Source organism: Penicillium angulare, assembly GCF_028827245.1.
Source record: "Penicillium angulare strain IBT 27051 chromosome Unknown utg000003l_segment0_segment0, whole genome shotgun sequence".
NCBI classification, from domain to species: Eukaryota; Fungi; Ascomycota; class Eurotiomycetes; order Eurotiales; family Aspergillaceae; genus Penicillium; species Penicillium angulare.
The window spans coordinates 2,946,998-2,958,418 of NW_026623162.1; the positions used below are offsets into that span (position 1 = coordinate 2,946,998).

At 47.1% G+C, this 11,421-nt stretch overlaps 5 protein-coding genes across 5 annotated transcripts; 1 reads left to right on the forward strand and 4 right to left on the reverse strand.

Annotated features, from left to right (window-relative positions):
- Positions 1–1,110: 1,110 nt before the first annotated feature.
- N7478_003247 (quinate permease) lies at positions 1,111–3,027 on the reverse strand (the record flags this gene model as incomplete). The annotated part of the gene is made up of 5 exons (XM_056919461.1): positions 1,111–1,527; positions 1,586–2,007; positions 2,068–2,096; positions 2,124–2,467; positions 2,542–3,027. 5 exons carry the CDS (start codon positions 3,025–3,027, stop codon positions 1,111–1,113), a joined length of 1,698 nt encoding a protein of 565 aa, XP_056782619.1.
- Positions 3,028–4,889: 1,862 nt separating this feature from the next.
- Positions 4,890–6,064, reverse strand: N7478_003248 (SDR family NAD(P)-dependent oxidoreductase; the record flags this gene model as incomplete). The annotated part of the gene is made up of 4 exons (XM_056919462.1): positions 4,890–5,274; positions 5,351–5,502; positions 5,617–5,804; positions 5,893–6,064. The coding sequence occupies 4 exons, from the start codon at positions 6,062–6,064 to the stop codon at positions 4,890–4,892; spliced, it is 897 nt and encodes a 298-aa protein (XP_056782620.1).
- A 432-nt stretch (positions 6,065–6,496) lies between these two features.
- On the reverse strand, positions 6,497–7,859 carry N7478_003249 (Zn(II)2Cys6 transcription factor domain-containing protein; the record flags this gene model as incomplete). Its single annotated transcript, XM_056919463.1, has 2 exons — positions 6,497–7,432; positions 7,506–7,859. The coding sequence occupies 2 exons, from the start codon at positions 7,857–7,859 to the stop codon at positions 6,497–6,499; spliced, it is 1,290 nt and encodes a 429-aa protein (XP_056782621.1).
- Positions 7,860–9,059: 1,200 nt separating this feature from the next.
- Positions 9,060–9,998, reverse strand: N7478_003250 (hemolysin III family protein; the record flags this gene model as incomplete). The annotated part of the gene is made up of 1 exon (XM_056919464.1): positions 9,060–9,998. One exon carries the CDS (start codon positions 9,996–9,998, stop codon positions 9,060–9,062), a length of 939 nt encoding a protein of 312 aa, XP_056782622.1.
- Positions 9,999–10,312: 314 nt separating this feature from the next.
- Positions 10,313–11,314, forward strand: N7478_003251 (uncharacterized protein; the record flags this gene model as incomplete). Its single annotated transcript, XM_056919465.1, has 2 exons — positions 10,313–10,401; positions 10,456–11,314. The coding sequence occupies 2 exons, from the start codon at positions 10,313–10,315 to the stop codon at positions 11,312–11,314; spliced, it is 948 nt and encodes a 315-aa protein (XP_056782623.1).
- Between the last annotated feature and the right edge of the window lie 107 nt (positions 11,315–11,421).

Here is an 11,421-nt window from a genome sequence, read left to right on the forward strand (position 1 = left end):
ATGCAGAATCCGAGATCAATGCGCATGCGTCTCCGTTCGTATGATGCAACTTGACCACCGTGTTATTCAATATCTCCTCAATCTCGATATTAACAGGCATCGGACAAGTTTCGGATTCAAAATCTGGCTGTTTCCCATCCGATGTGGTAGTAAAATACATCTCACCACTAGGGGACTCATTTCACTGATCTGCTGAATAAGATCCGTTTATGTAGGAGCAATTCCAAGAAATACTAAGTTCCCAATACAAACGCCAGACACCTTCTTTTTGATTCGTGCGCGACGTGTGGTTGATCCAGAAGAATGGGTCGGTAGAAGGACTCCCCGAGCTTACGTAGGAGTTGCCTCTTAAGATATCATTCGAGTCGAGATGGAATAGGCTGTACTGGATCGTAGCACCCAGTTACCATGCCAAGTCGGCGTTCTGGGCCGCTAGTACAATAGGGAAAAAAGCCAGTGGGGCATAAGTGTCGTTGCGTGGGAAGACCAGGTCTAGTTAGATTGCTTGGGAAGCTGCAAGGCTAGTTGAGATGACAAATCCCACTATAAGCAGGGCGATTTGATTTTTGTCATATGGCTGGGTTGGGAATCTCATTATGGGAGAGATGAAAAGATTTGGAGAGAACGAAGTGATGCATTTGCAGGTATGGAGTATATGATGAGTGCGGAAAGAGATGAATTAACCCTCCAAAAAGTTCAACTACTGTCTCTGTAAAGTTATGCTTCTGGCTGTAAATTATAAGCGAGTGAACACCAGTGAAATCAACATGGGGCGACCCTAGAGTCAGATTGGGTAACTAACCAATATGATATCATTCGTTCATGTGTGTGATTACTGGGCACAAAGCAACCACGTTCAGTCCTCCCAAGGCTAATTTACGACGGATATCTCCGCGCCAAGCTAGAGGGGATTTACTCTTGTGATCACAGGTGCCACGAAGACGCTCATATCCAATTACCGAGAACAACTAGATCATGATCCCTATAGATGAGGCCAACTACGCATCTTGGACGGTCTTGATTAGGTAGGAACCATCTCTCCTCAAAGTAAACTCCGGAGCTTTTGATGGAAATTATATTATCCGTTCAACTCGAAGTTCAAGTTGTCTGCTAATATATATAGCATAAAGATAATTCAACGGTATCTAGGTATTCATCACTAATTCCGAAGTTTTCACCTCCACTTGACAATCCATCTATTTTAGGGCTGAGCGAAGGATTGGAGGCGCAGATGGCCCAACTGGAAGTCGTCTTTAGACTGGAGCCCTGTCCCGCGAGTCCGCGACCTTCTGTTTGCTCAAAGTATCCAACGACTAGTTTAATGCATACCAGCCAGTGACAACCTTGGAAAACAATGGAAACAGATGTGACTTTGGGAATTGTCTCGCTTGTTTCCTCCAGACTTCTACGCGAAGTTTCTGGCAACCAGAGAATACCCCACACCAAGCCTATCAAAGCAACAGCAAAAAAGAACCAAAATGTGCCGATTGGCTGCAAGGCATCTACTAACATCATGCTCGGGAGGACCTTTTGTCGAAATTTCACATTAAAACAGCTAATTGGGCCACAAGATTAGAAGACTCACCTTGACTAGAGCAAACTTATTGGCGTAATGGATACACATTAGGAGGCTTGTCCCAAGAGTACGGACAGGCGAAGGGAGTATTTCGGCATTAATCAGATATTGGATAGAGTTCCATCCAAAAGCATAGCCAATTCCTGTGACGTAAATCGCCGCAACGGCACCAATCGCTGCTCGAAGTGCATTGCCGGACTGAGGCTCGCCTTGGGCATCCCAGGCGGTAATGAATATCGAAACATAGAGCAGAGCAAGAAGCTGCAGGATAATTCCGAATAAAAGAGTACGTTTCCTTCCAATGCGATCTATGAAGAAAAGTGCGCTTGTAATTGCAGTGACCAATTTCACGACTCCGAAAATAGCCGTCTTCAATAGTGTCTCAGATTTGCCCGTCACATTGAGCAGGTCGAAAAATTTAGGCGCATAAGCTGTCATTCGTTGTCAGTGATATCTTTCAAGAGTAGTGTTTTGGGAAGAAGTCATCCTACTTGTAATGGCGTTTGTTCCCGACCATTGACTGAGTAATTGTGCGGAAATAAGAAACTATAATCGATAAATATTGGCAGTCTGCCCGAAAAGCAACTTCCATGGCTCTAACCAAGACCACGCTGACTTGCTCGTGGAGAACTTTGTCGCCATTTCATCTTCTAGATATTTCACCCCTTCAACAACTCGGGGATTCTCTGGGCTCAACCCCCACAGCTTGGCTAGGCTTTGGGTAGCGTGTGATGTGTGGCCACTGTAGACCGAGTATCTCGGACTCTCAACACATCCGATTGAGAAAACGAGTAAGACGATCGCCATAATGAGTTGGCTGCTTTCCGGCAGAACCCACTGTGCGCTGGTATGATTGGATATGTGAAGTGAGGCACCATAACCGGCAAAGTACTATATTGATCACATGGGAGCAAAATGAGTGACTGGGTAGCTTTCTTCAAATTTTGACGATAGAGTCAACTCACACCAATCAAAACGCCTATGTACTCAGATGATGCATAAGCCCCAACTAACAGGCCCCGCGATGATATCGGTGCCACCTCGGCTAAGTAGATTGGCCCTACAACGCCAGCCTGACCTACTCCCAGACCCATAACAAACCGACCGGCAATACACTGCTTCAGATTACCTGCAGATGTAAGGAAAACTACCATTCCAATAATCCAAAGCGTACATAGCTGCCGCATGGTCCATAGTGGACCAATGAAATGACTTGAGAAAAAGGCGATCAAGCCTCCAGGTAAGCTACCAAGGTGCAACATGGACGTGATATTCGATAATCGATTTGCCCTTTCTGCCGCACTAAGGTCGCTTGCATGAAGCTGGTAGTCTTTAATGAAAGAAGGTAAGTCGTCAACAGTTGCAATAAGACTCTCGTCCAGCCCTTTGGCTGAGCCCAAAAGGCCAAATGCCACTGCCGCACATATAATTGGAACATTCAAGTATTTCATGATTGAGCGACCAAAAAAGGAGTCGTTTTTTGACCTCAATAAAAGCAAAACTATGGATTCTTATACTTCAGACGTGCGCTCCAATTCTACCTCTCTGGTACTTTAATTCAAGCACATATACCTGAAATCTTTAGGGCAACCACAAGGTCCCCTTCGGTTAGCAGATTGGTACTGGGTCTCTCCACTTAGGCTGGAGCTTAGCCAAATACTAGGCCCACCTAACACTAGGGCAGACGAATGAAATAAGAAGGCATTGAATCTCATTGGTCAGCCCTACGAGTGGCGCCTTTGGGGGAAAACGTCGTAATCTGCGCAAGGCAGATGGAAATGCGCCAGTGAACTGCCGTCCTAGCCGATACGTGCCCTTTCGGTGTGTTTCCCCAGTCATTCCGATCCAAGACTACGTAAGCCTTGACTTGATATACATTTTGGACATTTCGAGATCCAAAACTTGATCAATGGCGCCGCGCGTAAAGTAGAAAGGGGGAGTCAACGGCTTAGCTGTGGGAAAGAGGGTCCGCTCAATCCAGGAAAAGTTTTCTCGTGCGAACTTTGAACTTTTTCAATCGAGAAAGCGAGTCCGGACTCGGGAATTTTGTTGCATCTCTTAATTAGCACTGCCTGGGGGAGAAATACAATCTCGGTGGTGTGCTTCCTAGGTACCATGCCACGCACAACACTCTTACCACTTGTGATGGACTCGATCCATGTTAATCTGCGGTTCTTCAAGGTCTTGGTTAGGCCATATTTAAACCAGCACTTGGACTAGGGAAGACTTTCATTTGTTTGGAGAAGCCTTTGTTGGGGTTTTTGATATATCATCCCCGGTTGACGACTCAGTTGTTGGCGATGTCCATCCAGCTTACTTCATTGGAATCAGGTCAAACTTCGTGCGCTGGGCTTCGGTCAATAATGATGGGCGCACCTAGGTGCTCTTGAGGATGTTGAGGTCTCATCTCGCTCTCGGTAAATGATAACATGAAGTAATACCTAATTCATGCATACAGGGAAAATTGCGTTTGAGTCTAAGTTCTTCGTTTAGGCTAATTAAGTGATTTATCGTCATCAGACAACCTTAGAGTTGAATGATCTACCAAGTTTCGGCTGTACAGTAGAAAGATTCAAGTCGTATACAAGGTGCTCATCTACTTTATCTGCTTCCGAAGGATCAACGTCCTACTAGTAGAATATTCACAAGATTCAAGTTGGAACGAAACTATTTGTATTGCAGTATATGACAAGAAGACTAGACAACAAGGCTTTGGAAATTAACAATGGGGGTGTATTCATAATATTCAATTATCTTACATTAAGAATATTTGTTTAGTAGTATCTCAATAATTTACAGGTATTATAGATATCCTGATTTCGTTCAACGATGTATGCGAACTACCGCCTAGTACTCTACTATCTGTACTAAAAAAATATTGATACGCTTTGTGTAGATAAGCGAGTCTGGCTTTATGCATCATCCTGTGTAAATTGCACCGAAAGCGACTCGTTGCTGGTAGTACGGCGAAGTGATCAAGTTTCACACGACATGTGTAACTGTGAGAGGTGGTAGATAATTTCTCGGAAACAGGCAATTGAGTGCGCGCATTCAATTTATCTCTGTCAGACAATAGATACGCTTTTTTTTAATTGGGTACCTGGGTCTGTTCATCACTATCATGCGGCGACATGCTACCCCAGTACTTCCTAATTGGGCTTTGGCTTTCAGTGGGTATGCACCATCCACGCAGCCACACAGAAGTGCATTTCTTTTCTTTTTTCTTTGCGCTTTGACATTCACGTGTAAAACTGTTTCTTATTGGATTATTATTTTGCTAAAGCGAAGATACAATTGGTATTTCGATAATAATCTACATGTTCCGTCCACCGGTAACGCGGATCGTCTCCCCATTGACATATGAGAAGTACGGACTAGCAACACCTAGAATAGAGCGCGCTGCCTCTTCAGGGCTAGCAGGCCTCCTCAATGGAATGTCGGGGAAGGACTCGGTCTTAGCTTTATCCTCGGCTCCCTTCTTGGTAGCAAGCTGCTTGCCAGGAATACCCAGGGCGACCTTGGTGCCATCTGGAGTTGTGATGAAAGCACCCTCCTCCTTGGCTGCAGTGAGACGAGTTGTCACGTAACCAAAGGCAATGGTGTTAGAGCGCACGCCGAAGGCTGGGCCCCATTCTTTGGCGATAGTACGAGTAAGGCCGACGACACCGGCCTTGGCTACAGCATAATTGGCCTGTCCTCTGTGGGGGTATTAGCCAAAATTCCTGTTCTCTGTGATAATATCGCAGAAATACTCAGAAATAGATAAAAACTTACGCATTTCCGTGAATGCCGCTCGTGCTGCTTATGTTGATGACAATGCGCGGCTCCTGGTCCTTGACTCGGAAATATGGCGCAGCCTCTCGCACCAGCCGGAAGGGCGCAGTGTTGTGCACTGCTAGCATGGTATCCCATTGCTTATCAGTGATCTGTAGACGCAATCAAGGATATCCTCATCAGCTCTACATATACCTAGATGGGCCAATGGAAGATCGAAAGGAACTTGATGGTAGGGTCAATCAAGGAAAAGAAAGGGAACTTACCTTGTGGATCACACCGTCCCAGGTGAAACCAGCATTGTTCACAATAATGTGGATTTTACCACCACCGAATTCGGCCGTACGCTTCACAAGTTCTTTGATATAGTCGCTATCCAGCACGTCGCCCGCCACTGCCAAAGCACGGCCCGCTTCGGCGGCATTGATGGCATCAGCGACCGCGTTGGCCTTTTCTGTTTTGAGAGGTGAGTGATGAGGCCTCAATATTTGGTGAAAATTCCAGAGAGAGGAAAGATTGGAAAGCATAATGTAAGTACGTACTCGCATCGATATCCGCAATAACGACCTTTGCGCCTTCGTTGGCAAAGAGTCGAGCCGCCTCGGCGCCGATGCCTTGACCTGCACCAGTGATGATGGCCACTTGGCCGGCCAGCATGCCGGCCGGGTAGTTGAGGTGCTTGTTGACCTGATTGAGACGATCAGAAGGTGCCATCTTGAATTTACTGTTGTTTTCCGTGGTGTATGGCTAAGGTGGATGTGAGGGGGAAGTTGGGGTCTTATACAAGCTCGGTGATTGAACTGCCGAGGCTCGCCGCGGACCGAAGTGTGGGGTCGCGTCGGTCGCAGCAAGTCGAACCCACGGACTAGAGTATATTTTAGTTAAATCAAGAAGCAAAATATAAGCAAAATGTAACTCATATAGCCTATGTAACCCAATTCTTCTAGCCTCTGATGAGCTAGCCGATTCGCGTTTACTATCGTGCTTGTGCATCGTATCTACGTAAGAGATCCTCCTGTACAAAGCCAATCTGCAGGCAAGGAAATAGTAGAAACAAAGAAGGTAAAGCAAACAATAAAGACATTGGGAAACGTTGCAGCAAAATACCTAGACTTACTCAGAAAACCCATATACACAATTGAAACTTCAGAGGGACTCATCTCGTACTGCATACTTGGATCCACAGATACAATCGTTTGAGACAGAGCGTAGAAATGCTTCCACAGTAGCTTCGTAGCCGGTGACGATAGGTAATAAACAGTTACTTCCGGGGCCAGGTGCATCTGACTCCGAGTCTTGCAGTGTGACTCCAAAATGATCTGGCGAGACCCAGGGTTGATCGGCAGAGTATTCACTTTTGATAGTCTGATCCCGAGATACTTCGTCATCAAGTAGCTTTGGATTCTCGAGAGAAATGGTATTCACGGTGGCCTTCAAATTAGACAAAACATCTCTGCACTGGAGGAGTAGGCTCCGAAGCAAGAATGACCGTATCTGTCGATTGTCTTCTTGGCCAACCTCATAATACCCGTAGCGAATATCGATACCATGCTCCACGTGCGGGACACGTGAGGTTTCACCGGATATCCAATGCTCGAAGAGCTGCAAAGTCAGATTGAGTACAGATATAGCCAGAAGTAAGTTACCACTGTCCTTGGTGCATTTGACACACTGCATGAATATTTGGCATGCGCAGAAAGTAGCTTTGATGGCTTGAAGGCTATGATCAAATCTCAAAGGAACCGATTCAGCTAGAAGATGATTCATACGGTTCATATAAAACAGTTGTTTGTCCAAACACTCGCATCGTACTGCTGAGTAGGGTGAGGAAACGGATCCTCCAAATGGTGGACTCGCTATGCCATCTATCAAAGGGTCGGATGCAAGGAAGGTAGGTGTGACGGGTGTATGTGGATATCCCAGACCAAGAGGCAATGCGGAACATGAATCCATGAGATCATTGAATGGTGAACCATCAACGCCCGTCAGATGAGAAGGACATATGGGTGTGTCTAACGCAGCACCGCTTCCAAAACTTCGTGGGCTTTCCCAAAGCGCCGGTGGGCCTGGTATTAGACATATCTAAAGAACCCCGCCAATATAACAGTCAGAGAGACTTAACAGAATGAAACAGCTGGTTAATGAAAGAACTCACGTCATCGTTCATTAGTGAGTCTGTCATATTCCCTCGGTAGCTAGGAGGGACTTGGGGTTCCCTATCTACCACCGGAGGCACAGTACGATTTCCCCGAAATCCTCGAATAGGTGGCTTTTCATCTTGCAACTGACCTAATTTGCGCAGTGTGGCTCGATTCTTACTCCCCTTTGGCTTCCCGGAACGATTTGCAAAGCCATATTGACACTGTAAACCATGTCGCAAACACCTTGTGCAAATACTTTTCCCGGACAGATTGCATTTCACCTTGGATTGCCTACAGTTCTCACAGGCGGTTCGCAGCTTTGGTGCATCGCCCCCGGCATAGGGACTGTCATTGGACTCGGTAAGCATGAAGGGCCAACAAAAGGAAGAAATCGGGTTGTAGGAGAAGACTTTGTTAGATGCAGATATATGATGTAGATAGTATCACACGAGGAGGATCGACACTGCCGGGGCGGGAAGATCATTGCATAGTAAAGGGAACTTTGAAAGTCATGGAGGGAGCCCTGGGGAGTGAAAGGCAAAATATGAGGTTAACTTTCAGGATACTATTCACTCAGCAGGACACATCCAGTCCCTTCCTCCCTTCTGGTACGCTAGTCCCCACTGTTCTCGTATATATAAAGCCAAAAATACTCAAGCTTCATGAACCAAGAAAGAAGTCATAAAAGAATGTCACACTTCCATTCGGATTCATATACCGACGGCAGCCGCAAAGAGGTCAGCCGCTGTGAAACCCAAGAATGCTTTCCATCTGATCAAATAAACCTGGGATTCGCGACAGTCAATTGGAAAGTAAAAATAAAGGGGCCTCGACACCCCCCTCTAAGTCCTAAACCCCACAGCATCGGTGATTGAACCAGATTAGGGAACGCACTTCTCAGAGTAGCCGTTGCTCAATTGGAGCATAGCTCGTGATAGATGAAAGTAGAAACGCTACTAGAGGAGCTTGAACCGCCTAGGGGTCCTCAAAGTCACACACCCTGATGCAACATTGTCGTAAATGGCCCATGAAGTTTGGCTTTTTTTCTATCATTGTGATTTTAATTATTCTGATTTATCCTTGGAAATTTCTATTTTATTTTTACTTTCCTTTTAAAAGGAAAAGTATCGTGAGAAATATTATTGATAATTCATTTCATACTTTCTTAGGAGGAGGAAGCACCTTGGAGACACTTTCCGGGAGTCTGCTGTCGGTTGGGTCCGCATGAACCACCAATGAGACTGGTCTACAATGGCTTTCAACAAGAATCTTGGGGGCACCATGTGAATTTTGGAGCACATTCGACTTGGGCTGACTGGGTCGAGCCACAGTCGTTGGCTCTTTTTCCTGTCAGAGCTTTCACCGCTTCGCTCTGACCGTGGTCATTGTTGCACATCACGAACCGGGTCATCGTCAGCAGGGGCCTTTACTATCGAGGGCGTCCATTACCCTTCGCCACACGACTGTGTGAAATGTTTCATTACATGCTACCACCAGAATTGCCATGAGCATGCTGTCCAACCTCATCTTCTCCACTAAGATACCATCATAACTCAGCCGCGTGGAATCTAACAAATCTCGGCACTACCGCTGTGCCGATAGTCGAATGCCTTGAGCAGCCCTGTCAGATGAGCCACTGCCGCACAAACGACTAGCACGTGGAATATCTGATGAGAGCTACCGACGAGGTCAAATTTACCGGGCCATAGTCTCTCAGGGACCCGTGCCGCGTATATAGCGGCTCCAAGAATATACAAGAAGCCTTGGAGCAAAAGCCAGCTGAGTCCGATCTGCCGTCGCATGCGATCGAACCCAAAAAGGGCCAGACCATGGAGCACGGGGAAGACGGCCGACAGGCCCATCCAGACAAACATGGCAGCCCGGTATGGGCGCCAGCGGGGGGTTCGGAACCGTGGGAGAATTGAGACACACACGCAGCCTAGCCCAATGGTGCAGATCATGGTCCAGTATCGGTGTTGGAGCTCAGGCACACAGTAAAACCCATAGAAGATACTGGGGACGAAGCTACCAACAATGAGGCCTACAATGCCAATATAGTCAAACGAATTGCCGATACGAGCAACTGCTGGTGAATGATTGGAGATTGTGTGATATGTTGCAGACATCCCCAGACAGAAAGCAGCACCTGCAAAAAAGGAGATAAACGCAGCGATGTCAGAGTCAGTTGCGGTTTGATAGCGAGGCTCTAAGGCATGGTAAAGCAGATAAGCTGCAGGGACGGCTAAAATCGCGGGTAGAAGGTGACTGTAAATATTGACTGTCTCATTGTGGAAGTAGCCAAGCGATTGAAACGAGACCGAAAATGAGGACGAGGCCGGGCGATATCCGGTATGGATGTGGTGATTATCGCGCTGCCAATGAGGCAAATCATCCCAGTGAAGAAGCTTCTTCATCGCTTTGGGGGGTACTTCGAGTACAGAGCTTGCCAGCGAAGTTTCTGGGCTGTCCGACTCTTTCCCCTGTACTGGGCGACGCTGACGAGACATCGTCACATGCAGAGTAAATGCAGGACGTGGTGTTTAGAACTTGGCGGATAAGCCACAAACCATGCAGAGAATATGTAAGCCGATCAACTGTAATAGAATTGATCTTATGGAAGCTCTTGGAAGGAGAAAGCAATAAATAAAAATAAAGAGACTGTACATGAAAATTAGATTGAAGCGTTGAGTAGTTGGGGACCCAAATCTATGGCGCCGTTGGGAACCTCGGTGCAAACGTAGCAAACAGTGCAAAGTGCCGCGGTCCACATCTGCATCGGCCCCAGATCTGATACGGGCAGTTGTCCCCTCATGCTTCCCACATGCAGTCCGCCAAACCCCAGGGAAGCCGGTTACGGCCCGTAGCTGACCCTCTCGAAAGGGTTGGCTTCGTATCAAAGGGTGACAAGACGTAAATTGTCCACATTAAGCCTTGGGTAAACCTTCTCTAACGCTGTCTTTACAGGCTACTCAATCATAAAGCACAGCAGGACTACTACGATACAATCGTTGAGCGATATTTCCGATTCTGTTCAGATCACCATAATGATTTTGATGCCGCTCATGCATCGCTGCCTATAAGTTCTTCAAATGATGCAACGTCAAACCCCCCTGCAGCCCAGTCAGCTCCAAAGACCAGCCCCCTTGGGAGGGGTATCCCCCCACCATCGGCGGAATTATCCAAGCTCCTTCTTTCCCTCCGGAAGCTGCGAGAAGGTATTTTGGCAACATCGGGAACTACTCCGCCCGAATTCGCCCAGCGAGTTCATTACTTCTCGATCCGCCTGGCAATTCTTGCGCAGCACCCTCCGTCATACTTCCCTTCCTTGGAGCATTGCCTAAACAAGCTGCATTCGAGATCCCACCCAATGCCTGATTCGGAAGTGAAAGACATAGTGACCTACTTGATCCTTGATTATGCCTGTCGCCAGGAGAATATGGTATCGGCCTTCGAGCTGCGGGCACGGGCGCGGCGGGAGTGCGCCTTTCAGTCGTTAGCTGTCGACCGTGTTTTGACTGCATTGATGCACGATAACTGGGTGATATTTTGGCAGGTTCACAAAACCGTGGACTCTTACACACGTGCTGTGATGAATTGGGCTGTGGATCGAGTGCGAAGACATGCCTTGAAGGCGGTGGGCAGTGCATACCTCAATGCCCCTGTGGACTGGATCGTGGGTGGATGCACTGGTGACGATGTGAACTGGACGTGGGAGAAATTGCACCAAAAGGAAAACCTCGGTTGGCAGAAAGAGGGCGATATAATCATAATCAGACGTCTCAAGCCCCGGCCACCACCAAATCCACAAGTCGCGAAGGCATAGTAATGAAATATGTGCGTGGTTGCATTTTTGATTGGCGTTTTATTGGAATGCATGGTGTTGAGGCCCATACTGGTCATATTCTTATTTGGGCTGCATTCGATCGTTCT